General features: G+C 52.7%; 2 protein-coding genes and 1 long non-coding RNA gene across 3 annotated transcripts in view; 1 reads left to right on the forward strand and 2 right to left on the reverse strand.

Moving 5' to 3' along the window:
* Positions 1-18,445, reverse strand: part of FAM53B (family with sequence similarity 53 member B) — a 75,262-nt gene extending 56,817 nt beyond the window's left edge. The window contains exons 1-2 of the mRNA XM_036899082.2: positions 18,220-18,445; positions 9,842-9,896 (exon numbers count right to left, since the gene is read on the reverse strand). Coding sequence (XP_036754977.1) covers positions 9,842-9,896; positions 18,220-18,297 — 133 coding nt within the window. The 5' untranslated portion in view covers positions 18,298-18,445. The remainder of the gene's footprint in view (positions 1-9,841; positions 9,897-18,219) is intronic.
* LOC130684669 (uncharacterized) lies at positions 4,973-12,425 on the forward strand. The gene is made up of 2 exons (XR_008999047.1): positions 4,973-6,295; positions 11,443-12,425. It is a non-coding gene; the product is annotated as an uncharacterized LOC130684669 (long non-coding RNA).
* Positions 18,264-25,028, reverse strand: part of EEF1AKMT2 (EEF1A lysine methyltransferase 2) — an 80,255-nt gene continuing 73,490 nt past the window's right edge. Inside the window, exon 6 of the mRNA XM_036899089.2 lies at positions 18,264-18,485. Coding sequence (XP_036754984.1) covers positions 18,478-18,485 — 8 coding nt within the window. The 3' untranslated portion in view covers positions 18,264-18,477. The remainder of the gene's footprint in view (positions 18,486-25,028) is intronic.

Consider the following 25,028-nt stretch of genomic DNA (forward strand, 5'->3'; position numbering starts at 1 on the left):
GGTGTAGGAAGGAGTGGACGGTGTGCAGACCAAAGCGGCAGAGTGGGCCCTGGGTGTCCGCTGGCCTCACTTGTCTTTTGTCCCTGGCACCGCCAACCTTACCTTGGCCGGGCAGGTCCAACAAGAGCTCTACCTTGAACTCCCCGCCCCACACCAGGGGCCATGGATGGCTGCGTGTGAAGCAGCAGGAGAATGGCTGCTGAGTAATGTCAAAGATACTTTGGAGACACGCAGCCAGTGAGTGCCCAGTGCTGAGCGCTGCTACTGTGTGTCAGCGTCAGCCAGGTGGGCACCTGTTGTGTCTGAGGGGCTGATAATATTTTAATTGTTACTATATTTATCGCTTCAAGAAGTACAATATAAGAAAAGTAAAAACAATTGAGGCTATGTTTAGCTCTTGTGTTTTCCCTTTTCGCTCAGGGAACAGAGAGCAATTTGTTGGGTCAGGTCACCAGACAAAAGAAACAAGAATAGAAGCTGATTTTTTATGGCAAACCGCCCTAAGCCTTAGGCATTGACGTCATCACACGGTACGAAGGGCCTCGGTAGGGCAGAGAGGATACCGGACACCCCGCCCCTCCATTCAATATTACTTCTGCACAAACAACTATAACTCTTTCAAAAATGACAATGGTCACGGATGCAGGGAGTCCCCGGAGCAGGGGTCACTCAGTGTGGTGGGAAGGGGTGTGGACTTGGGTCCGAACCTCAGCTCTGCAAATTACTTAATTGCTCCTGATACATAAAATGAGGAAGATGGACAGTATCCAACTTGCAGTTATGACAACTAAACAACTGCCTAGTGTAGGTCCCTCAAGGACACAAAGCAGGCTGTCCTGTAGGCAGCCACCACGGTTCTGATGACAACAGTGGAGAACGTGGTTGAGGCTCAGCTCTCCTGCAGCTGGGTCCCCAGCTCTGTGGGATCTGGCTGGAGCGGGAATCTGGGTGCTCCCCGAGGATCTCTCAGTGTGGTTTTGGGACCACCAGAAAGGAACACCTTTTGGGGTGTTAAAATGCAGATTCCTAGGCTCAGTCCCTGACTGGGTGAACAGAATCTCTAGACGTAGGATTCTGAATTTTAATAAGGTCCCCAGGTTATTTTACTGCAAAAGTGTTGAGAACCACCGCTCTAGGTGAGAGGCTACACAGAGGCCTAGGTTCTCAAACACCTCTGTAGAGGGGCAGCCCAGCCAGACCATCCAGCCATACCCAGGAAGCTTTCAGCCTACAAAGTAAGATTTAGAACACCACTGCGAAGTTGGAGCTTGCTGTTTGTTATATTTTTCAGCCAGTAACAGAAAGTAGAGCTCTAGAGAAGGAAAACTTGACCGTTCAAGTACCAAGAAGTCCCTTTTGCACAGGAGGGGCAGGGACTCTGTGGTGAGTAGCATGTTCCAGATGGAAGCCACTATAAAGGCTATGACAGCAGCTCCCATGATGGGAAGAGTCTGAGGCCTCCCACCTTCTCCCTGAGACATGCTGTGGCCTGAAGCTTCTCAGGGAGGTTCCAAACACCAAGCCTCAGGCACATGTGGGCACAGCATGATGGAACACAGCCCTGGAGCACCAGCACCAGCCCTGAAAGTCCTATGCCGCCCTCACTGCTTTAACCCTCCCAAACATCTGAAGTTCCTTCATCTCCATGCAGAATCTATTTTCACAAGTTTGAGATTATACATAGAAGCATGTGTGATGTGACTGGATGTATGTGTGTGTGCACACATGCTCAGGCAAACACACAGGGCTTTGCCTACAGATAGGAAGGTAAATCATACAAACAGAAAAATCACATACACCACTTGGTCCTCTCACAGAACTAAGGTATCTTTTAAAGCTGAGGTTTGATATCTGAGCTTAAAGCTTCTGGAAAGGCACAGGAGAGGCTGATGCCCCCATGGGGGCACAGGAGCCCAGATTCCCGAGCCATGCTCACAAGGTCCTGTGACCCCTTGACCAAGGAGGCAGAAGGCTGCTAGATATACAGATCTACACTCAGAGGAACACAAATAGCATTTGACTTCAAATGTTCTTGTTTCCATTTCTACCCTTAAACTTAAAGGGAAATTCCCACGGACCCAGATTCTTCAGGGACTACAGGCTTATGCTTGAAAGATAGAGATTTATAGCCCTGGACATCTCTGTGCTGTTTCAGAGGCTGCCTTATGGTGACATAACCACAGCAGAATGTGGTTTCAAGAAAAGGTTAAGCACCTGAAGCACAGACCCTTGATGTGAGATTCTTGCAGCCTCCCAGGCCTGGGGAGCAGGCCTCCAGCCAAATCAAGACTGGCTGACTCATTCTTGGATTTCACACCTGTCTACTTGTGCTGACGATGAGTCTCTCTCCCCTGCCCTGTGGGCTGGCTTTTGCTAACTTGGCTTTGGGGCTGCAAGGAGTCTATGCTTGATTTGGAGGTAAAAGCTCACCAACCCTTTCAGTGGAAACTCAAGAGGTGTCTCTCTGAAGGCAGCTTTACTAAACTGATCTTATGAAAAGAAAACAGGAAAACATGCAGGGCAAGGACATAAGCTATCCCACAATGGGGTCATTCATTTATTTTTTATTATTTTTATTTTGGTATCATTAATATACAATTATATGAACAACATTATGGTTACTAGACTCCCCGCATCACCAAGTCCCCCCTACATACCCCATTACAGTCACTGTCCATCAGCATAGTAAGATGCTATAGAGTCACTACTTGTCTTCTCTGCGTTGCACCTCCTTCCCTGTGACCCCCCCTACATAATGTGTGCTAATCATAATGCCCCTTTTTCCCCCTTATCCATCCCTTTCCACCCATCCTCCCCAGTCCCTTTCCCTTTGGTAACTATTAGTCCATTCTTGGGTTCTGTGATTCTGCTGCTGTTTTGTTCCTTCAGTTTTCCTTTGTTCTTATACTCTACAGATGAGTGAAATCATTTGGTACTTGTCTTTCTCCGCCTGGCTTATTTCACTGAGCCTAATACCCTCTAGCTCCATCCATGTTGTTGCAAATGGTAGGATTTGTTTTCTCCTTATGGCTGAATAATATTCCATTGTGCATATGTACCACATCTTCTTTATCCATTCATCTACTGATGGACACTTAGGTTGCTTCCATTTCTTGGCTATTGTAAATAGTGCTGCGATAAACATAGGGGTGCATCTGTCTTTTTCAAACTGGAGTGCTGCATTCTTAGGGTAAATTCCCAGAAGTGGAATTCCTGGGTCAAATGGTATTTCTATTTTGAGCTTTTTGAGGAACCTCCATACTGCTTTCCACAATGGTTGAACTAATTTACATTCCCACCAGCAGTGTAGGAGGGTTCCCCTTTCTCCACAGCCTCGCCAACATTTGTTGTTGTTTGTCTTTTGGATGGTGGCCATCCTGACTGGTGTGAAGTGATATCTCACTGTGGTTTTAATTTGCATTTCTCTGATGATTAGCGATGTGGAGCATCTTTTCATGTGTCTGTTGGCCACCTGGATTTCTTCTTTGGAGAAGTGTCTGTTCAGATGCTCTGCCCGTTTTTTGATTGGATTGTCTGCTTTTTGTTGGTTGAGGTGCATGAACTCTTTATATATTTTGGGGTCACTCATTTTTAAAGAACTTTCTAGCCCCTGGCCCACTGGAGCACCTGTGTCAGGAAAACGAGGTTCTCTGCATTCCCTGCCTGGGCCCCGGCCCCTGCCCTCTCCTCCGCGATGGGTCATAGACGTCAGCTTGCACCTTGGGTTCCAGAATAGCAACGCAGCTCCTCGGCCATGGCATGAGGACAAGGAATTAGTACGGCTGGAGAGAAAACTCAGCAAGCCCCACGGAAGGAAGCAGGAAGGCTAGCTCCGGGGGCGCTGGGAGAAGCCCGAGAGGCTGGTGGGCTCGGCGTTTATCCTCATTAGCTGGGCGGGGTGGCCCACCGCAGCTGCCACTGCTTAGGAAAGTCTCTCAGGAAAAGAGGCCTGGGGGATCCCCACACAATATGGAGGTAGAAGAAAACACACCAGATCGGGTGCTGGGTGCATGGGCCTCGGTGTCCCTACCTGTATGAGTCGGGGTAGCCTGGGGGCCTGTGATAGCCCTTCCTGCTTTGACACAGACACGTTCTATCCCAACCTCCGGGGCATTTAGAAATAGGTAGAAAAAGCTGGCATTTGCAATGGCAACAAGTGCTCTAGAGGGTCAGAAAGGGCAGTTTTATCCATCTCCTTCCGATTCTCCCCTCGGCTGTGGGTACACACACAAAGCATGGGAAATCGGCAGGTGCTTGAGATTCCCACCTAAACCAAAACCCACAGCAAAGCTGGGTGCCATTATACAGACGAGAAAACTGGCAGCTGGGACTGCAATTCAGGAAACTGTCAATAAATGCATATTGACTGTTAACTAACTAACAACCCACTGGGGTCCTTCCGGAAGCTAGCAAAGAGCATGAGCACTGTGTCCCAAGCACACGACTCGTCCTGTGGGGAGTCACAGCACTCCCCATCTCCCTGGTGGGGAAACCAAGCTTCAGAAGAATGTCACCATCTCACCTATAGACACACAGTTCACAAGAGTCAGCAATGGCAAGGCCATGCTCTTGCGGTTGGGCCAGGCTGTCTCCCAACTTGACCATCTTTCCACATGAAAGGAACTTGGCAAAATGCATCATGGCAGGCGGCACCCAATGCCACTCCAGCAGTTGTCATTCCCTGTCCTCTGGCCCCACTGCGGCCCTCTCCCAGCCCCAAAGCAGGTCATCCTGGGAGAAAAGGCAACCCAGGGGGATCCCTTCACTTGTCAGCATGAACAGCTATCATGTGCTCACTATGTGCCTATTCTATTCTGTACTTTATTCTAGAAACACTGTCTGAAACCAATAAATGGTGCCAGGAAAAATTTAAAGCACTCTGTATGGACAAGCCTTAAGCTAAACCTTAAGAGATTTTAGAGATTAAACTATTTTAGAGATTTAAAAAATCACACATACGCCATAATAAGAAAAAACAAAAAATGAAAAGTATATCTTAAAAAAGCATACATATGCATACTTCTTAAAATGAAAACGAGTCTCACTCTAGCCTACTTCGTTTAATAATCAGTTTTTTATAGGAAACCAACACAGGAGGCCAGTGTTCATATTCAAAATGGCTATTTGAGAGGTGGAAAAAAGGCACAGAGACCAGAACTTGGGCCTGAGAGGCCCTCTTGTTGTCATTGCTGGTGTTCATTTTGTTTTGGCCATTTGTTTGTGATAAGAAATTGAAAATGCCCAACCTCCGAATACCAGCTTCTTCAGACAAGGTACAATCACGTTCCACTTTCAACAACAAATAGTGGAGGAGTTAAAAGCCTCAAAGCTACCAGATCTCAAAGCGAAATCTGTCAGTCATGCATGGCTCAACACAGCCAACTGGTTTACCCCGTAGAACTTAATACAGAGCGTGCCCTCGGGAACAATCCTTTTATGTACAGAGTAGACTTTAACAGCCAAGTAATTAAACACAGAAAGTAAGGGCTTATAATTAAAATGCTGGCAAACCTGAACCAAGTGGCACAAGCAGGGCTGCTATAACATTTTTACAATTCCTTTTTATACATAATGTATGATCCTTCTGCTCAAGTTTCCTCTATGCTCTTTGCCTGTGAAATAATTTACATTAATAAATAATTTATTACCATAACTCCTAAAGTAATTATGGGTTTCCATGCATTTTTTTTTTAGCATATGAATTGTTTTGTTCTCTGTCCATTTCTATTTGTATTTCTATGACTTCTAGTGGCCTTTTTGCAATAATTGGTATTGTGTTAGCTTTCTCACACATGACTCCTAGACCTTCTCTTACCTGAGTGGCGAGGAAAATGGGATGTGTAATGTCCACTGCCCCTGCACTATGGTATGCATTTAATGGGAGCCATCAGCCAAGGGTGGTGAATGGAGCCTGCTCTCACCCCACTCGCCCTGTGTCCCCAAAAAAGACTAAGCTAGCACCAGTGTGACCCTGGGCTGGCATGAAGAGTGTTTCCCCCAGCAAATGATGGAGGACCTGGAGGGAGCCCACATACCAAGGATTCACATGCAGCCCCGCCTGTCCATCACAGAATGACTCTCTCAGGCGCAGCCAAGCCCCCTGCAGCACCCGCTAGAAATCATGGCCACAACAGGGCTGGCTAGCCTAGCAGACCAGCTGACCGGTGGGTGGGCCACACCCATGAAGCGGCCAGCTCACCAAGGTTTCCTGTGTCAAGAACACAATAACCAGTCATGTGCGGAGCTCTTTCCCAGAGAAGCTGCTTGCCGAGGAAGTTCTGGATCAGCACAGAAGGTATGCTGGGGGTGGTCTGGGAGGGGACAAAGGAAACCAAAGGGGCAAAGCATCGATCTGCCAGAAGGAGCCCCTCGGCGACTGGGCTGCCAGGCACCCAGAGGCTGAGCTCCACTCTGCCCTGCTCGCCCCATCCACACCTCACTCTGGCTTTGTTCACGCCCCTACATCAGAAAAAGCACAAAACCATTTCTTTATATCAACTTCCCAAACTGGGGATGGGCAGGGGTAGGACACAGGTGGGGGGGCCTGTAATCCAGCTCACAATAACAATATATGAAGTAGTTCAAAACCTGCTGTGAGCACTTGGATCTATTAGTAAGGCATTTATTTCATCTAAGTGGGTGCAGAGGAGGCTGAGCTACTTGAAAGGGTGCCTATTTAAGAGGAAGCAAACAGGCTGCTGCGCCCCTCAACCTAAGGCGCTCACCTGGATTTTCTTAAGAACATTTATGAAACATGAACTCTTACTGGCTTCCAGCTAGGACCCCGGCATGGGGGCTCAGGAGCGTAATGCCCTGAGTCACGGGCCAGGCTCTCCCCAGCAATCAGGGGGACAATTCCACTGATGGGGGCCAGAACATTAGTTCTTTACCTCCAGGAGACAGGCAAGGGGTTCAGTGGCTATAATAACATGACATTTTATCTTTGCTGAACATTGTCCAGGCCAGGAAGGACCCAAATCCTCCTGAAAAGTCCGGCTGGACCCATGGGGTGTTCTCTTCCCTGCTTTTAAAAACACCTAAGATGCATCTTGCTGCCTGGGCTGTTCTCCCAGCTTACAGTGCAGGGCGAGGCCACACCTTGACTCCCTGGTTAAATGGGCAGGAACTGTCAGCCAAGCTTCCACTGGCACAGAGGTTTGGGAAGGCCTTGGACTGCTGACATTCCCACCTCAGCATGTGCAGGAAAGGATGGGGGCGAGGGGGTGGTGGTGCTGAGGCCGCTGCCTCTTTAAATCCCACAAACACCTGCCACCCGCAGGATGAGGAGCCAGCAAGGCTCAGGAAGTGGGCTGCTTGCCCACAGCTCTGAGGGCCCGCTTTTGGCACCCATCATGGAAGGTGACCCATTCCACAGGAAATTCACTGCTCCTCATCTTTCCCCTCCACACAACAGGAGCCCCCTTGAGGGCAGGGGCTAATTCACTCTATCCCTGCCTGACACATAGTAGATACTCAATAATGAGCCACAGAAATAAACTGTGGTGAACAAAAAGCCTTCCTAATGCACACTGCCAGACGGGCCAGGGTCTTCCTGAACCACAGAGGTACTGACAACAGAAAGCTGAGCGTGTGGGAGGCAGAGAAGCCAAGCAGGATGAGGGGACCCCACAGACGCCCCCCGAGGCTGCTCCTCCACTGCCCACAGTGCCTGGCGATGGCCACAGAGCAGGAGGGAGACTGGCCCGTGAGAGACAGAGTACTTCCTGAAGAGCCACCATGCAAGCAAGAGCCTGGAGAAGCAGCGCAGGCCATCCCGGGAGCCTGGGCCGCACAGGAGCCTCCCGGGTAGAAAGCAGGCTGCCGGGGCTCCGGGGTCACAGAGACGCTGCTGGGCAATCAGACGGAAGGACAGCCTCTCCCCACAGGCCTCTGCCCCTGGCCCCCAGGGCCTGAGCATCTTTCCTCACAAGGTGACGCTCACCTTCCACTGCTCCCCAAGGAAGCCACGGTGGTCCCTTTGCAGGGAACAGGACTCCCCCTTACTACAGAGCACTCACGCTGTGCCGGCCTCCTCACAAACATACCCCACACAGTCCTCACAGCAAGCCTCCGAGGAAGGTGCTGTCGTAACAGCCATTTTACAGATGAGGAAACTGAAGCTTAGGAAAATAAGTAGTTCAGAGTGATCACATGAACCCCAACATGGCGCAGCACAAACCCACCAGAGCTCCACCTTTTACAACACACTCAGAGCAAAGGCCACCAGAGCCTAGTGCCTGGACAGCCTTAAGGTCAAGACCAGCATCTCCACAGACCAGTGTCCTGGTCTGGCCCAGTTGAGAGCTGAAGCCTGTCTCCTCAGGCATGACAAAGGCAGGCAGCCCAGCTGGAGCTCAGTATGAGGGTTTGTTGAAAGCCATTAACCACCAGCGAGGTAATCAATCAAGCCCACGTGGGGACAGGGCTCAGAAGTGTGTCACACGGGTAAACCAAAGCCAGGTGACCTTCCTGCTTCCATTTCCTCTGGGGGCAGCGGGAAGAACACGGGTCAGGGCCCCACAGCGCTGTGGCTTGTGACTGAGAAGAAAACCATTTTCCTTCTACCCTGACATGGGTCCAGCTCTGCTTGCCAAGGGACCTCGTGGGGGGTCACCCAGGCTTTGGTGTCCCCTATGTGACTTGGGTGCTCCCACCCGTCCCCGAAGCTGCTGCAGAGTCAAGCAGATCCTGCGCGGAAGGAGCCTGGCACCCACCATGCTCACTGTGACATACCCAGCACCCCTCCACCCTCATCATCCCGCCCACAGGAACGGGGTCCAAAGGAGGAAATGAAAGGCCCGTGCACAGAGGGAAGCGGCTGAGAAAAAGGCAGGGGAGACTTGGTACAGTCCTGTGAAGACAAACATGAAACTGGGAAGCCTGCAGGGGTTACCCACCATGGAGCCCGGTTTCTGCCTCAGTGCAGACGTTACCAAAACTCTTCTGGCAGGGTTTGGGGGCTGGCATCAGGGAGAGACGGTGAAAGGGGCACTGCTCCCGATCAGCTGAAGCACAGAGAAACCAATGTGATCCACACAGTCATCTTCTTGGCCCCCTTACAGAAAACGGTAATTCACGCTTGCGTGGGGACAGGGGCCAAGGCGACCTTTCCAGGAAGCATCTCAGCAACATGAAGTGAGGGCCTTAAACATGTTCCTTCCCTCCAGCCTCTCTGTTCTACTCCAGAACTAGCCTAACAAATAAACCAAAGGCAGACGAGGACTTGGACACTTAGTCACTGTTAATCACGACAGCAAACGAAACGGCCCTTCTGCCTGACAACCAAGCAATAGTTAAACCGTTAAATACATTTTGACGCATCCACACAGTGCAGTACTAAAGACTCATTTCAAACACATGGAAGGGACGATTTTAACACTGTGGGGAAAGGACGGTAACTACTAAGTGACAAAAGCAAAAAACAGTCTGTATATAATTTTATACCATCATATGTTCATCATGGACTTGGCTACATAAGAAATGCAAAGGACATAAAAGTACACCAAAACATTAACAGTATTATCACTAGGTATTAGGGCTCAGAGAGATTTTTATTTTGCACTTTATGCTATAATACATTTTCCAAATTTAAAAAATGAACATTATTACTTTAATTACAGACAGAAATCCTCCATGATATGGCTGGAAATGACATCTGTGAACCACACACCTGCACATCTCCCCAGCACCGGTGGCCAGAAACGGTTAAAGCCACACAGAAAAGCGTCCCCACGGCTGCTCTTGGTGCCTGTGTCCAGAAAGTGCTTCCAGCGTCTCACCTGGAGGACTCAGGCCCTGGGGAAGGACTAGAGGACTGCTCACAGCCACCTCGGTTACTCACCCATAATTCCACAAGAGAGAAGTGTCGGTCCTTGACTCATCTTCTTTGGCGTGTGCTGAAAACAACCAGAAAAGCTACTCACTCTTCAAGTCATAAGAAGCACGTTTGCACATGACCCTGCACTGACCCCTTGCTAAAGTCACAATTAAAAGGGTAACTGCCTTTTGGCAACGTCAGATTAGGGAAAGGATAAGAAAGCACTAAAAGAGACAACATCTGCCCATAATGAGGCCTGGACTCCTTGTCCAACGTCTCCAGTGAGTTAAGAGTCCGTCAAGTTAACAGGCTTCAAAAATACACAAGAAGCCCCATGACTTCTGACACTAGGGGATTTTGCCGTGTGAGTGGTGTGGAGAGGGGTGCAGGAGGTGTGATGTAAACAGTTCACCGAGCTGGGTGGAACAGAGGCCTCCCCACAGCCCGCGCTGGGAGAGGAGGAGACCTCAGGTAACAAGAAGGACCTAAGTGAAGAGCAGAGGCCCAACCACCATCCCAGGTCCTCCCCTCCCTGCAAATACAAGGGCAGCTCTTCCTTCTCTACACAGCAGCAGCAGGTAAAGCTCAAGGGGGGCCACTGCTCCGAGCTACAAGGAGGCCCCCCAAGGCACTCTCTCTGAACTGAAACAGAAACTCAATGTTCTATTTGGGTTCAACACAGAGCTATGGCTTTTGAACCCCCTGGCACATACTTCCACAACGGTCTCCCTTTCCACTATAAGCATCCGCATCTCCCTTGCAACCCCACACCCAGCCTCAGTGGAATGCCATGGCCATTGCAGGAGAAGCAGGCCAGTGAGGCCTGGAATTTCCTGAGCCCAGGCACTGCTCCACAGCGACAGAGTAACCTGAGCGTGGAACATTCTGGCCTTCCCTGTGCTAGTTGAGGCCTAGGTCAAGAGGCCTGCTCTGACCTCTGGTGAGGAAGGGACTGTGCCCACTGGGGCCCCAGGAACAAGGGTCTGCTTCAAGTATGCCAAAGACTCGTTCATTTACTCAACTGCTCACCTCCACTCACAAGTACTGGTCGTTATTCATATGCAGGCTGTGCCAGGGCTGATCACACCAAGGTGACGAAGCTGTCAGCCCCCCAAGAATCAGTTTGTCACAGACAACTCTAACTTCTGAGAGGAACCCCAAATGACAGAGACACACAAGGGTTCTCTAGAAGTGGGTAGGAACCCAGGCACTGGCTCTGTAAGGCCTGGAAGGATGAGGGTGAGGCACACCAAAACACCTGGCCCACCCAGTTAAGAGGGTGGCAAGCACCTGGCACCAGCTCCCCCACCCTTTACACTCAGTCAGCTATGTGTTCATCCAATCAGATTATTAAGGGTCCGATCTGACCAGCCTGGGACACAGAGGACACCTACCTTGGCCCTCAGACAGCTCACACTTCATGGAGGACACTGTGACTGAGACAAACCTTTATGCTACAAAGGGTGGGACTGCAGGGGTGGTGGCCAGGCCATGGGTGCTGGAGGGCAGGCTGGCTCTCTGGGGAAACACTGTAGCTGTTGCCGAAGGACCAGAAGGAGCTCACATGGAATGGAGGGGGCGAGGTCGTCCCCTTCCTCAGTTCAGAATAGTCCTTTCATTTTCAGGACAGGCCACCTTCCTGGATTCCACACTGACTTAACCATCCAATCTGCAGCCAACCATGGAAGTGTCTGCAAAGAGTTCAAGATGGCTGTCAGCCTCCCTCCCAGATGACGAAGTCAGTGCAGCGGGATTCGCACTGAAAGCCCACAAAGTCACTGAATGGCAAACACTCAAGAGGCCCCCACAGCTAAGCATGCAGCCGTGAAAGCCAGGCAGGACCCGCTTCCAGCAGGGAGAATCCAGAGAAGGAAGTCGGCTTGGCCAATGCCCAGGGCCTCACCTGCTGAGGATGACCGCTCCAACGCCACAGGAGTGCCCGGCATACAGCACACACCCACTGGGGGACCACAGCCCCATACCACCCTCGCGCTTGGGTAGGGATGCAAAGCTACCCAGGCTGGGAGCCCAGAAAACCCAAATCAGGACGGGGCTGGGGAAAGCAGAAGAGGTGGAGAATCCAGAGCGGCCTGTTAGCTGCGCCAGCATGTGGGTGCCACTGAGCAGGGCTTGGGGTTCAGGCATTAGCCAGAAGCAAACCAGGGAACCAACCCCTGGCTCTCGGTGCAGCTCTGCTCACAGCCTCTTTCCCCTAAGCTGGCACGTTCCACACAGAGGAGCCCCAGCCCGCCCAGGGAATGTGGATATGCCACACCCCCAGAGGGCAGCCCTGGGCAGCACACAGGGGCCTCCGGCCCTCACTCACTCACTCACTCTCTCAGCAAGGATTTATCTGCATTTGCCGCAGACCCATTTCCCAGGCTGAAGCCATCCACGTACTTGCGATGTGAGCGCTCCGCACTCCCACACTGCCCCTCTCCAAGCCACCGGCGCCCTACCTGAAAGACCAGGCCAAGCTGACTGGTCCCCACCCAAGCCCTGAGCCCGCTCCCCATTCTCCTCCCAGGACCCCCAGAGCTCTGCTTACAGCGCCCTCTGGCAACTTCCCACAGCAACCAGAGTAAAGCTTTGCAGAGCGGCCTTTGCAGGGCGGGTTCCGCATCTCATTCCTGCGCTGGGGCCTCCTCGGCACCCTCCCTACCGCGCTTCTCTCCCCGGGGCCTTGTGGAGCCTTTGCGCACCCTGCATCAGAGTATCTGCCTCTGGGCTTATTCTCTGCTCCCCGTGAGAATCAGGCTTCTTGAGGCTGCTGTCATGTCCACGATGTCCCCAACACAGGCAGGTGCCACGTGACCGCTGACCACCTGCTACAGCCACCTGTCAGCCCAAGTCCATCCAGCCCCTGCTGCCACACGCCCAGCAGAGGCAGGGCAGTGGGAAAGGATCTCCCCTGGGCAGAGCCTGCTGCCTCCCAAGATCACTGGGCTCATGCCAAGTTTCAGAAGGGGCACAACACTAGCCAAAAAGAGTTGGGGTCGAACCCCAGGCCAGCCCCAGCTACTCACGTGCCTCTGATTCTGCACATATGGGCACAGGTGGACCAGCAATTGCTCAAGACCAAGATTTTACAACTTGAAGGAACACCTTCTCTGTGTCCCGTTCTAGGGGCACCCCACTAATGCTCCCTCGCTGAGCATCTGAAAATGCATGGCCTGGTGGTGTAGCCCACCTTCTTCTGCTAATAGCACCCCAGTTTTGCACTGGGACTTCTCCCCTCCCACACTGGATGGTGTCTTGGTGAGACTGTCCCTCAATTTCCCCTGGCATGGGGTGGGCACAAGATGCAGGCAAGGCTGACCAGGCACTCCTGGACCTGACTCCTGGGCCAAGGGCTGTGAGGCTGGTTCACTCCGTGGAGGGGCCCTGAGCCGGCCCTAAGTAGCTGCTTCCAAATCCTCTCAGCTGCTCTCCGCCTGCCTTTCCCCAGCCCCTCTCCAGTCCCACAGCCCTCTCCCACTGCTCCAGTGAATTCTCTTTTGGTATAAATTAGCCAGAGATGGTCTCCCTTGCTTACAATTGAGGAAACCTGGCTAATTTCATGCCAGTCTTCAAGATCGGATCAGGGTCCCCATCTTGCTTTCTGAGCCCCGTCTGTGCGGCTGGCCCGGCGGTGGGCAGACCAGACATGTGCTCGGCAGCTTCCCAGGCCTGGACCCTGACTGCTGGCAGGTTTCCCCGGGTCCAACACCAAGTTTCCCACTGACCTCCAGGGTGGCCAGTCTGCTCCCAGTATACCTCATCTGTGATAAGACTACCGCTGGTTTGTACCAATCCGCAGTCAGTCTTCCTGACCCTTCAGACCCTCTGCGTCCATGGTGGGAAGGATGAGTCAATCACTCTGTGACGAGGCCCACAGGCCTGGGGAGACTCTCACCCTCTGGTGTCACAAGACAGTGTGTGGACAGAAGCGGGCGCCCAGGCCTTGGCCAGTGTCTGCAGGGAAACAGGACAATGAGCGGCTCCCCTTGTGTTTCTCCCACTGTAATGCCTGTTCTGAGCCTACCCCAGGGCAGGGCCTGGTCTCTGTGAGATTCCCTAGATCACAAGAGAAAGTTTTGGAATCAGACCCTCCAAATGCTGGAAATCAAATCAAGGCTTCAGGGACCATCTGTCTGATGAAGGAATGAAGCCCTGACTTCAATAAAGACACAATTCAGGTCTTTATTTAATGGGGAACCTGCTCAGACAGAGAGTGGCAGAGCTCGCCTCTGGCCGCGATGGTGCTTGTTCCGAACCTTCTCCTGCAGAATCCTGACGAGGGCGCTCGCACCTTCACCCTTCTGCAGACGGCGTTAAAGGAGCCAGAACACACCACAGCCTCTCACACCCACACGCTGGAGGGGAACAAACTGGGGGCGCCCCGGCCTCTGAGAAGGAACACAGACTGCGGCGGTGGAAAGCAGAAGGGAGAGCCAGGCCCAGGGAGAAAAAGAGAAGCTGAGAAGGGACGAGGGCCCTTGGGAGGAGGCTCCCAAAGACGCTGATGGAGACCCAGCACAGCCCTGGCGCCCCGGGCTTCAGGGTTAGCCAAGGTGCAGGCGGCCCTTGGTGTCTCTGCCTGCCTGGAGGGAAGGCACCAGGCTGGGCCCTTCTGAATTCTACTTCAGGCCAGCTTGTGGCCTGCCAGGGAGCCTGGCCGAGGCTGTTGGTCCCCATGCCAACTCAGGGCGACCGGGAGTATGAAGACCCTCGGGGCCTAGGCAGCCGGGCCCAAGGCCTGCCGTGGCTACCAACTCTTCTGACTGGGCAAGTCGCAGCCTGGGCGTCCTAATCTGACAGGCGCAGAAGGAAGTACTGGCTCCAAAAACCAGCGTCAGCTTGGTTCGAGGCCGAGAAAAGACACAGCTTGGAGCCATACCCGGCCCTCCACCCTGGAGCAGTGCACCCCAGCCCCCTTGAGGGGGGGGGGGACTTGCTGGCGAGCAGGGAGGGAGATGGCCACTCTGGCGCGCGAGAAGAGGCCCGGCTTGAGCGTGGGCGTGCAGGAAGGAGCTGGGGGACACTGCCCCCGAGGTCAAACGCCTGGGCTGCCTTCCAGCAGTAGCTAATGTTAGAACACGAGGAGGAAGAGCCCACTCGGCAGAGGGAGAAAGGGGAACCGGGGAGCACGGCTGCCCGTTGTGCAAGCCAAGCCAGGGCCAGGGCACGGGGCCTCAGGCGTCTCTCCCTGGGCCGGGGAGGCCCCCTCCCCGGGAAGGCCAAACCACTGAGCGCTGGTCAGCCCTTTCGCTGCTTTCCTACACCTCTCCGGGAGGCAGGACAGTCACCTGTCACCAGCGTTAGCTTTTGGAAAACGGAGAACAAGGGACCATGACACAGACCCCGGGGAGGGCAGGGAGGAGCCCGCTGGGGTTTCTGAGGCCCCCACCTCGACCCGGGCCCCAGGTGACTTTCGCCCACAGTTGGAGACTTTCTCTCCTCACGGCTGTGCCTCAGGGGCCTCCTCCCACAATTCCAGAGTGGCCTGTGGGGATTTCTTGTTTTCTTTTTTACCTTAAACCCCCACTTCTGTTATCTTCTTAGTCTGATTAGAAAACAAAAGAGAAAAGCTCTTCCATCTTTCCTGTTGTTATCTTGATGGTATTTACCCGAGGATGATGTTACCAGCCGAGGAAGCTAGGCGAACCCCCAGCACTTCCTCCCCACCCGGCTGGCTGTTCAGAACAAAGGCTCACATCAGTCTGTTTCACATTCTGCCTCACGGATGTCATCACACGCAGATGATGCTGGTCTTGGCTTCTTTACAGTCCATGCTCTCCCCGAGGCCTACAGTCCCAAGAGGGACGCAGCTGCAGGAGCCTGGTAGGGCCCGCGTGAAGGCCTCCGTGGGACGAGCAGGCAAGGGCCTGGACTCGAGGCCTGCGTCCTGCCACCCTGCTGGCCAGCTGTGACCCAGGGCCCCGTCCCCTGGGCCCTCTGAGTCAGCTTCCTGTCTGTGTAACAGGGTAGAGACAGACCACTCCTGCCCCTCAGAACGGGCGGGGGTGAGGATGCCCCAGGAGGGGAGGGTGACTACCATGTTTCTCCCCCCAGGCCGGGGGCTCCCACCTTCCTGCTTGCCCGCCCCGGGCCTCCAGAAGTGTGGCCCACACTGTGAAGCAGCACCAAGCTGACAAACGAGAACCCCTTGCTCCAAAGGGGGCCGCTCCTCACAGCACACCTGCCCACCCAGGAGGGACGAGGGGGAAGGAGCGCTGTGCTGGGGGCTCTGGGCAAAGCGACGTCGTGCCAAGATGGGGAGGCGAGTGTGGGGAGAGAGGGAGGCGCCTGACTGTGAGGCAGCAGAGGCGCAGCAGAGCGCACCCTTGACTGCTGGATCCCCGTGACTGGCACCTTCTGAGGAGGTGCACTCTTCCCTGGCCGGGACTGGGAGGCCACTCGGGCTACATCTCTTGGAAGGGCAGCCCAGCTGACCTCTGGCCCGCATACCCAGGACCAGGCACCACAGCCAGGCCCAGCCAGACCCAGCCAGGCGCCCCCTGAGATGGGGCCAAGTTCACTGGCAGCTACTGAGGCTACGGGCACAGCTGGGCCCTCCCTTGGGACCCCCACATGGCCCTCACTGGGCAGGTCATTCTGTTCTGGTCAAAGCTGCTCTGGACTGTTCTTCAGCTTTCAGCAGGAAAACACCACCAAGCGCGGGCCTGCGTCCCCTCGGCCCTGAGCCTGAGCAGCAGCCAGACAGCGTCTAAAGCAATGTGGCAGCCGGGCTACAGGCACCCACACTCATTCACTCTACAAATGCTCCCTGAGCACCTGCCACGTTCTAGGCCCTGGCTTCAGGTGCTGGGTATTCAGCAACAAGCAAAACAGGCCAAACCCAATGCTTCATGAAGCCCCCACTCTAGTGCAAGAGCACTCAAAATACAAGATTAAAATATTAGAAAAATTTTATTAGATTAGAAAGTACCTAAGAGGGAAAAGAAAGGGGGCAGAAAGTTGGGGGGCAGTGGTGCACACAGGAATGGTGGGGTAATTAAATTTCAGTTGGGAGACCAGAGAAGAAAGGGAAGGAGGGAAAGAGTCCTGCTAAGGGGCGGTGTTCCAGGCCACAGAGGTACAAAGGTCCTGAGGCCGGCTGGTGCTTGGAGGTTCGTGTGGCCCAAGCAGAGCAAATGGGGGAGTTGCAGAGAGCAGAGTGATCATGGCAGCCAGAGGCCATGGGGCTTCCCCCTCCTGGTAAGGGCTTTGGCACTTGCTAGGCCTGAGACGGGCAGCCCGTCCAAGGTTCTGAGCAGAGGAGGGACAGATCTCACTGTATGCCCTCTGGCTGCCACATGGAGAAGAGGCCAAAGGAGCTGGGAGCAGGAGACCAGTTATCACAAGAACTCCAGTGTGAGGGGGTAGCAGGCAGGAGCAGAGTGGCAGCAGTGGGCATGGTGACAGGGAACCTAATCACAGTATGTACTGATGCAGACTTGGGGGAAGCATGATGGGCACAGGCCTGACTCACCTCTGTCTGTGCAACTCCTTCAGCCCAGGGCCCAGCACACCCACTGCGCTGTGAAGGCCTCGGGTCTTGGTGGCTTTTACGCTCCCATGAGGACTGAGACCCCGCCTGTCTGCTCTTAGCTTGGTTATCGGTGTGGTGGGCCCAGGGAAGACCACCCATGAAGGTGCTAGTGTGGGTCCCATAGGGGCTGCGGGGGGTGCCAGGAGTGGCGCTAGGCGACGGGCCCGCGGACAGTGGGCCTCCTGCTGAGCACAGATGCTGCAGAGAGGCCTGGAGACTCGCAACTCCGCCGCAGGAGTGCTTCCACCTGAGAGGGGCTTCTTCCTGCTCCCTCTGCAGGGGGCAGGCCCCCTAACCGCAGAGGAATTAGGGCTGCAAGTGGGGGTTAGGCGGCTGTTTTGTTCTCAGTCTGAGAGGGTCCGGTTGTCAGCCTCTGGCCCAGTCCATCAGGCCACTTGGTCAGAGAACAACTCGGGCAAACAGCAGCTGGGGGGCGGCTGTCACAACAACCCACCACCTTGGCCACCAAACTGCACCCTCTTTCTCCACCATCTCCCACCCTTGACATTCCTGAGGCACTGGAGGTACAGCCTTATCTTGGCCCCCACATGGGGCACCACCCCATTTTGGAAACCACCTCCCCTCACAGGGTGAAGAGAAGGAATGTTGGTCTCAGCCTGGCAGGGGCGGCAGAACCATGCTTGGTATTATTTACCAGGGTGCTGGCCTTCTCTCCTCACTCATGAGAGGAGCTCCTCTGGCTCCTTCTTGCAAGCACTTGGCCAGGCTTGGGGACACTGTGCCCCACTGCCCTGGCCGGGCACTTTGGGCTCAGTCTGCTAAGCCTGTGTACTCAGTCCACAGCCCCACCTGCACATCAGGCCTCAAAAATGGTCATCAAGAGAAATGAGGCCCGCTAAGTCCTTACCAGCTCAGGGTTGAAGGTCCTGCCTGCTATGGAGTCAGCTCCCTGGTCGTTGAGGCTTTTCCTTAGGATCATCACCATGGTAAGGTCCTCAGGCGCTAGGCTCTGTCCCAGGGTGGGCACGAGCCATCTTCAGTGGGCAGACTAGGGCAGAGGCGGCCTCCTGGGTACCTCCCAGGTGCATGATGTCAGCAGAAACAGCTCCCCATCGGCCCCCCACACCTTCAGGGCTGGGCTCTTCCAGGAAATGGCCAAGTGTGGTCAACTCCCTGGGAAGACAAAAGAAAGGCAAAGGGATTCAGGATAAGGAAGACCAAGCCTTGAGAGCTGCCCACACTGGGACCCTGAATGGAACCCCTACTGCAAGAGATACATTCTAGAGGGGCCACAAAGGCCAGAATCACCTTCTCAAAGTCCCCAGTCCCCATGCCAGCTTTGGGGCACCCCTAAAATCAACACCCTGGTGAGTGCAACAATGAATCTCAGTTCAGCCACACGGCACTTTGAAGACATATCTCAGGGTCTCGGTTGCTCACAAGCTGCTGTTCCAAAGTGTCACGTGACATTTTACACTGAGCAGGCTTTACAGACAGCTTCAGTGTATACTCAAGGTAGGCTGAGGGTTAGATACACGCCAGGCAAAACTGAAGAGGTTGTCACTCGGGCAGCAAACGGGCAGCAGGGGACCCAAGATGACCAAGGTGGCTACCGTCCCCACCCAGTTATGAACAGAAGCTACTGGAAGGATCAGGAGGTTCCATTTAAAGGCACATACCTCCCATCCTTGGAAACATCACGTTTCAGTAACAACACGTTTGCAACCCTGGGGGCCTCTGCAGCTTTGTCGCCTGCCACAGAATGAGCCACAGCAAGGGCCTGCCTACACACTCCGAGCTCCCAGCAGTGACAGGGCTCCCTCGGATTCTGCACAGCCCAGCAGCACCTCCTCCCCACAGCCATCTCCCACCAGGCAAAGGCTGAAAGAGTACAGCTTTTAGTCCGGGTCTGACAAGTCACACCTTACTAATTTCTCTGAACCTATTTTTCCATCACGTCCCTCCGTGGTTACACCTTCAAAGAAAGTCACATGGATACAAGGAACCTGAAGATCACCCTCAAAAGTAAAAATGATGAGGATAGTAATAAAAAAAAAAAATGGAAAGGCAGTTCCTAATCAAAACCCAACTGCTCAGTGCAGGAAACTGTTTTAGAATCTGCTGCTCTGTTTTAGAATCTGTGTAGAAATTAATTGCACCCTGGTATTTACTTGCTGCCCAGATTGTAAATCATATTTTCCTGTTTACTTCGATTAGACTTTACAGTGGGTGTTATTGAAATTGCTCAATTATGGGCCAGCTGGCAAGCATAGGAAAATTACCTTCTACTGTTCTTCGAAAACAAGGTTCATCCAAAGTGCAAAGGCAGGGAAGCAGAGGAGGGAAATCAATACATTTTCAAAGGATTGACTGTTGTGGAATGGAGGCCGGTGGGGTCTGCAGGCTCCCAGGTCACACTGGGAGACCTGATGCACAGCTGCGATACCACATCAATCCAGAAGTGGCACATTCTGACCAACAGTGGTCTGCTCAGGGAAAGAATTTCAGACCACTCCTCTGCGTTCTGGCCCAAGAGCTGAGCCAGAAATGCCCGCCAGCCCCCTGGATGCTTGGCTTGGAGTGGGGCTCGGAGTGGCTCCAGGGACGGGTCGGGGTGGGGGGGGCGGTGCTCGTGGACTCTCCCTTCAAAGGGACCCTTTGTGCTGCATCAGTGGCGGAGCGAGGCCTGATGGCGGCCATCTCCTTTCTGGGCGTGACCATGTTCGGTTCTGGGGTAGCCAGCCACTGGCCAAAGGCCAGGGGTGACCAGCCCTCACCCCATGTCCTTTCCCTAACAAGGCAGGAGAGTACAGTGGTTACATGCTCAGGTCCTAAGACACGTGGGTTGGAATCCCAGCTCTTGAAATGTATTGTCTGATGGACCTCGGCCTAAGTTCCTTACTCTCTAAGCCTCAATTTCCCTCTGCATGAAATTGGGACAACAGTGTGTGCCTCTGAGGATGACTACCTCATCTGAGAACAGCTCGTGCCCTTAGCCCAACGAGAAGCCCGACCTCATGAAAAGGACCTGCTCAACAACCACTACCACTATTTTCATGGGGGGGGGCCTGTGCACCAGGTCCTTTCTCAGCAATGACCCTCAAGTACTCGAATGTTTTTCAAGGGAAATTCCATCAAGAGGGGACTCTGTTGAAACATGAGGTGGCCTGTGAGAACCATGCTGAAGTCCATTGCAATGGAACCATGCTAGCCCATCAGGGTGCAGCCAATGGGTGCCATGCACAGCCCAGACTGAGGCAGTGGTGCAAGCATCTGGGTTCCATCCCGGTTGGAACCCCCAGAGGAGACCAAGCTCAGAGGCAGTACTTGGCGTAGGGGCAGCACACTGTAAGCTCCTGGGAACTTTGTGGTCAGCAAGCCTGCAGGCGCGAATGGAGAAACAAGGTCAACACAATCTCTGTCCTCAGCGGTCAAGGAAAGACTGCTATGAACCAGGCCCACTGCCCTAAGGCAGACAGGATGAGTGCTGGAGCTGAGTTGCAAACAGACCCTTCTGCACGGGGGCCAACAACACATAGCACGGCCTATAAGAGCTCAGGAGTGGGGACACCTAGATGCCATCAGAGGGGACTGTTCACAATCACGGTGTAGCTATGAACAGGAATACCATGCGCTTTCAGCGCTATTTTAACAAGGCGACTCTAATGGCGCAGACACAGAATGCTCCAAGATATGCTGCAAAGTGAAAACAGTAAGGAGAGGGGGCCAGCACGGTCCCATAACCATGGCTGCCTCAAGGAAGGGCCTGTGGTTCTGGAGGAAAAGATGCTTTGATTGCACATTATATGCTGTTCGAATATTTCATCTAGTGCCTCTGCTACTTTTTTGATTGAAGAGGAAATAGGCAAGATTTTAACAGGAAGGAAAGAGGAACTTAGACAGTGGGAGGAGAGTGAGCAAAGCATGCTGGCCTGCCCCCACACATGGGGTATGGGGACGGTGAGCACAGGGTATGCAGAGAGGGGGCTGCTGGAGGACAAGGAGCTGGAGAGACAGATTCAAACCAGACCAAAGGCTCTGAATGCCACACCAAATGTGCACTTTTCATTCTATGCTGACAGATACAGAAGGCCCCTGAGGGGCTGAATTTGGTGACTCTGATCTGTTGAAAGAAAGGGATTTTTCCTGAACCCTCTGCAACACTAGCACAGTGCCTTGAATACAGTAAGAGCTTAATGCACATTTCTGGAATTGGGCTAAATCACAGCAACACTTGGAATGATCCAGGCACATTCTCAAACCTTGGGAGGCAAATCCAGACCAGCAGAGCCTGGCACAACCTGGAATTCCCTGGGATTCCTTTGATCTGTGGCATGGGCCTGGCCAAGTTCACGGGGGAATGTCAGTGCCAGTCCAGAGACTCAGAACCCAGTCTGAGAATGGCGGGGGGACTTCTCAGGGAGAAGCCAAGGGCTTGGCCTTTATAAGACAACTGGGTACATGGCTTTGTGCAAGATTAAAAAGGGGTGCCCCAGAGCCCACAAATGGCAAGATGAAGGCCTCCCAGAAGCCACCTCTGGGGCACAGACCATGCTCTGGCCTGGCTGTTTTTTTTGACCCACATTAAGAGCTTCTAACTATTGAGCACCTACTGCATGCCAGGTGCTTTATACACACTGGCTACATGACAGGTTGTTTTCCCCATTTTACAGACAGATGAAGCAACTCATCCAGGGCATAAGGAGCGAGCTTGTGTTACACCAAGTGGAGCAGCTCCCAGGCATAAACTTCCCACTGACGTCCACCTGAACTGTGTTCCCCACCCACACCTGCCTTTCCATCCTAAATGCACGCTTCAAAAGCTCACTCCAGCAACTACTACACGACCCAGCAAGTGCGCCCCTTGGCATCCATCCTGGAGAAGTGCAAACTTACATTCACACAAAAACCTGCACATGAATTTTCTAATAGCTGTGTTCCTAACAACCCAACCAGGAAACAACCCAGATATCCTTCGACAGGCGATGGTTTAACACACTAGTACAGGCATGCCGTGGGATCCCACTTGGCACTACGAAGGAATGAACTATTGATACCTACACGGTGACTCGCCAGAGTATTATGCTGAATGAAAAACCCAGTCCCCAAAGGTTATTTATTCTGTGATTGCATTCACATTACATTCTTGAAATGACAAAATACAGACATGAAGGATAGATTGGGGGCTGCCAGGGGTTTGGGAGCAGGCGCTGAGTAGGAGGGAAGTGGGTGTGACACTGAAAAGCCAACAGGAGGGGGCTTGGGTGGCAGAGAAGCACAGTATACTGTTTCTTGAGTCACCGATGTCACTCTCCTGCCTGTGGCACTGAATCACAGTTCTGTGAGCTGTTGCTAGAGGGGGAGACAGGCTAAATGGTACATAGGACTTCTCTCTTTCTTACAGTTACAGGTGAATTTTAAATGATCTCAAATTTTCAAATAAAAATTTAAAAAGCCCATTCAATCTATGCATTTGTCAAAACTCACAGCACCAAACACCAAAGGAGCAAATTGTACTGTATGCAAACAACAATTTTTTTTCAAAGAAGCACATGACTGCCACTGCCTGTACCCAGGAAACCGTGACCAAGGCAGGGTGCGGCCACATGCTGGCAGCCCTTGAGCAAGTCACTTTACTTCAGTTTCTTCGTCTTTAAAATGAAAGTGATAATCCTTTTGCTCTGGGAGCTGCTGGCAGGTTTAAATAAGGAACATGTAGAAGAGTGTGCAAGGGAAGGCCCCGGGCATCGGCGCCCACGATCCATGTGAGCAGCCCCTGCGGTCGGCACTGCTGTCAGCATCCTCCCAGCACAGCTTCTGCGGTCTCCTTGGTACTGTCACCCTCCTGCCCCACACTTACTTCCCGCCTCACCACGGAGACTCTCTGTGCAGTGCTCTGGCAGACAGAGGCCTCCCGTCCCACCTGCACACACACCTGGTCCCCGAAGCTGGTTCCCCGCCTACCCAGGGGACAGACTCTGGCTCCCACCCCAGGAGCCTCTACCTGATGACTCACCCCCAGGATTTTCATTGGAGAGCAAGAGGCAAGGCCAGACTCTCCCCTGACCCATGACCCCATGTCACCGCCCACCTTTCTGTTCCCCACATGCAGATGTGCTGACAAAGATGTGCCACCCCCAAGGGTGCCTCTTCCCAAGGACAGCGCTGAGTTCCCAGCACCTGGCCAAAGCCAGGCCTGTGGGATGGAAGGGAACACACACATGTGAGCCTAACGACCCTGCTAAAGGGTGACCTCCATCCCCACTGCCCCCGACACAGCTGTACCCCCAGCCTCTACCTCCCACCTCCCTAAGCCCGACATGGTCGGGCTCTTCTCATTCAACCTCTCACACACCTGTGAGTAGGCATGCTGTTAGTAGTAGTCCCATTTTCCAGATGGGAAAACTGAGGGTCCAAGGAACTAAAACAAGCATTTGCCCAAGATCCTACAGCCAGTGAGGGTGAGATATAAGTGTGGGTTTGCCCCCCAAGGACACTCTCTCTGACACCACATGTGACGGGATAGCTTTGCCCTCTCACACCAGTCCTTCCTAACATGAAACTTTCTTGTTTTCATTCCACAATCTTCAATGTGCCTCGGTTCCTTTGCAACCCTTGAATCCAGCTGTCTGGTATCACTGTGGTCAGACTCTCTGCTTTTGGTAAATGAGAACCCTGCCTGCTGCATGCTAAATGAATTCACATATGCAAAAAAGTTTCCTAAACTCTAAAATTCTACCTAACTTTTAAGGAGATTAAAGAGTTTTCCAAATGCTCCTGTATTTTGAAGGGATCCCTTAAAAAGAAACTGGCCACACTGGAAATCGCCCATTTTCCTTTTTTAAAAGTATCTTTATCCTGTGTTTACTATTTGCACAAGTGAGTTTCATATACAGCAGAAGAATAACTCACCGCCCAATACACAAGATTCAGAGCAAAACCTAAACATGACCTTGGTCGCTGACAGTGCTCTTCCTGATGGCTCGAGCAAGTCATTCCTCCCAGAGCTTCCATTTCCCCCTCCCACTAAGCAAAGGAAATGGGAGGAAAACAGCAATTCTACAAGGTCTTCAGGAAGGCTGCACGCATTTTTAAACTTTTGTAACTTCAGTTGTTGGTGCAACAAAAGCAATCTGTAGTCAGGCATTAGAAGCAATAGTATGCACATCTGGGGAGGTGCATTTTTCAGTGGGTCATGCTGCCTTCTGCCAGGTCCTTTGATAAGTCAAGAGAAGGGTCGAGAAGGGAGCTGAATCCTGTAGTCAACAAGCAAGGTTAGTATCTGCTGTAACAAGGGGATTTAATTCATGTAGGGATGGATTTTGCTTGCTGTTTTTTTAAGTCAGTCATCCAAGTTTAAAGGATAAAAGTTAAAAGCTGGTTAGGAACTTCAAGAGCCCATACTTTCCCAGACCAAGCTGATATTGGAGAGAGTCTGGAGTTTCAATAAAAGGACGTGTTTGGAGAACATACACTTCCCAAATGGCAGTGAAACATTTAAACTAACTCCCTCAGCACAGGTTCCCAGGTCTTCTGGTCCTACTGAAAGATAATTGACAAAAGACAGCTATGCCTTTACCACCTTCAATACACAGACGGAAAAACAAATAAAACCTCTTTAGTCAATGCTTTAACACCAAGGACATGCTCAATACCAAACAGTACTGATGTAAGGAAACTCCCCACAGAGGCAGTATCCAGACAAAAATGCATTTT

This window comes from Manis pentadactyla, chromosome 8 (genome assembly GCF_030020395.1).
Source record: "Manis pentadactyla isolate mManPen7 chromosome 8, mManPen7.hap1, whole genome shotgun sequence".
Lineage (NCBI taxonomy): Eukaryota > Metazoa > Chordata > Mammalia > Pholidota > Manidae > Manis > Manis pentadactyla.